General features: G+C 37.8%; 1 protein-coding gene across 1 annotated transcript in view; it reads left to right on the top strand.

Moving 5' to 3' along the window:
• Positions 1-529, top strand: part of LOC119593264 — a 4,297-nt gene extending 3,768 nt beyond the window's left edge. Inside the window, 1 exon segment of the mRNA XM_037942195.1 lies at positions 131-529. Coding sequence (XP_037798123.1) covers positions 131-356 — 226 coding nt within the window. The 3' untranslated portion in view covers positions 357-529.
• The last annotated feature ends 380 nt before the right edge of the window (positions 530-909 follow it).

The raw sequence follows: 909 nt of genomic DNA, 5'->3' as shown, positions 1-909 counted from the left end.
ACGTTTGTGTGTGTGTGTGTAAGGGATTTGTGTTCATGCATTAATACATGTGTGTTTATATACATAGAAACAGAGCCTACACACACTTTCCTTAGTTCCTGCCGACTGCATTCCTCCCTCCTTCCGCCAGCCTCTCCGCGCGCACCTTCGTCTCCCTCACCAGCGTGGTCGTTACCTACCTCGTGGTGCTGCTTCAGTTCTGCCAAAGAAGCATCGAATTCACGAACGTAGCCGAAGGGGTTGTGTTCACTTGGTTTGACAGCTGCTTCTGCGAGAACGCGACCTTGATGAACATTACTTTTGCAGATCCGTGGAATGGTAGTTATTTATCTTCATATTTGCATACAGATGTATAAGTATGTATATACGCATACACTAGCAGGGAAGGACAATTATACACACATACGCATTCAAAGGTGACTTTGTATAAAAACACACATAGCAAATTTATATATTGGAATTTCTTCTTACTGTTCTGCAACATAAATAAAATATGACAAGAAATAGTCTTTAATTAACACACACACAAAAAAAATAAAATAAAATGTTTGCTTAACATGCCCTGTATGCGTACGTACTTCCTCAGCCAACGTACAGTACATTCCCTGATTAACGTACATTGCGTTTCCGTCGCTTATATATAGATGCCTTTGTCATAACGTGGAATAAAGGTGCCTATAAATGAATGAATAATAATTATCAACAAATACACATCCCATATAATTCATTACGGTTAGTAAAAGAAAAAGAAAGGTAGAAATAAACGGTGATGAACTGATAGTGATGTAAGAGTGAAGATAGGTAACATTAATTGAACTATCATATCAGTCACGTTATATAGGATTATAGATGCATTTATAGCATTACGAAGGCGAAAAGTTTATTTTCGATTGCAGACGTGTGTAAAGT

This window comes from Penaeus monodon, chromosome 32 (assembly GCF_015228065.2).
Source record: "Penaeus monodon isolate SGIC_2016 chromosome 32, NSTDA_Pmon_1, whole genome shotgun sequence".
Classification (NCBI taxonomy): domain Eukaryota; kingdom Metazoa; phylum Arthropoda; class Malacostraca; order Decapoda; family Penaeidae; genus Penaeus; species Penaeus monodon.
The sequence above is the reverse complement of the archived record's forward strand: the minus strand, read 5'-3'. Positions and strand labels throughout refer to the sequence as shown.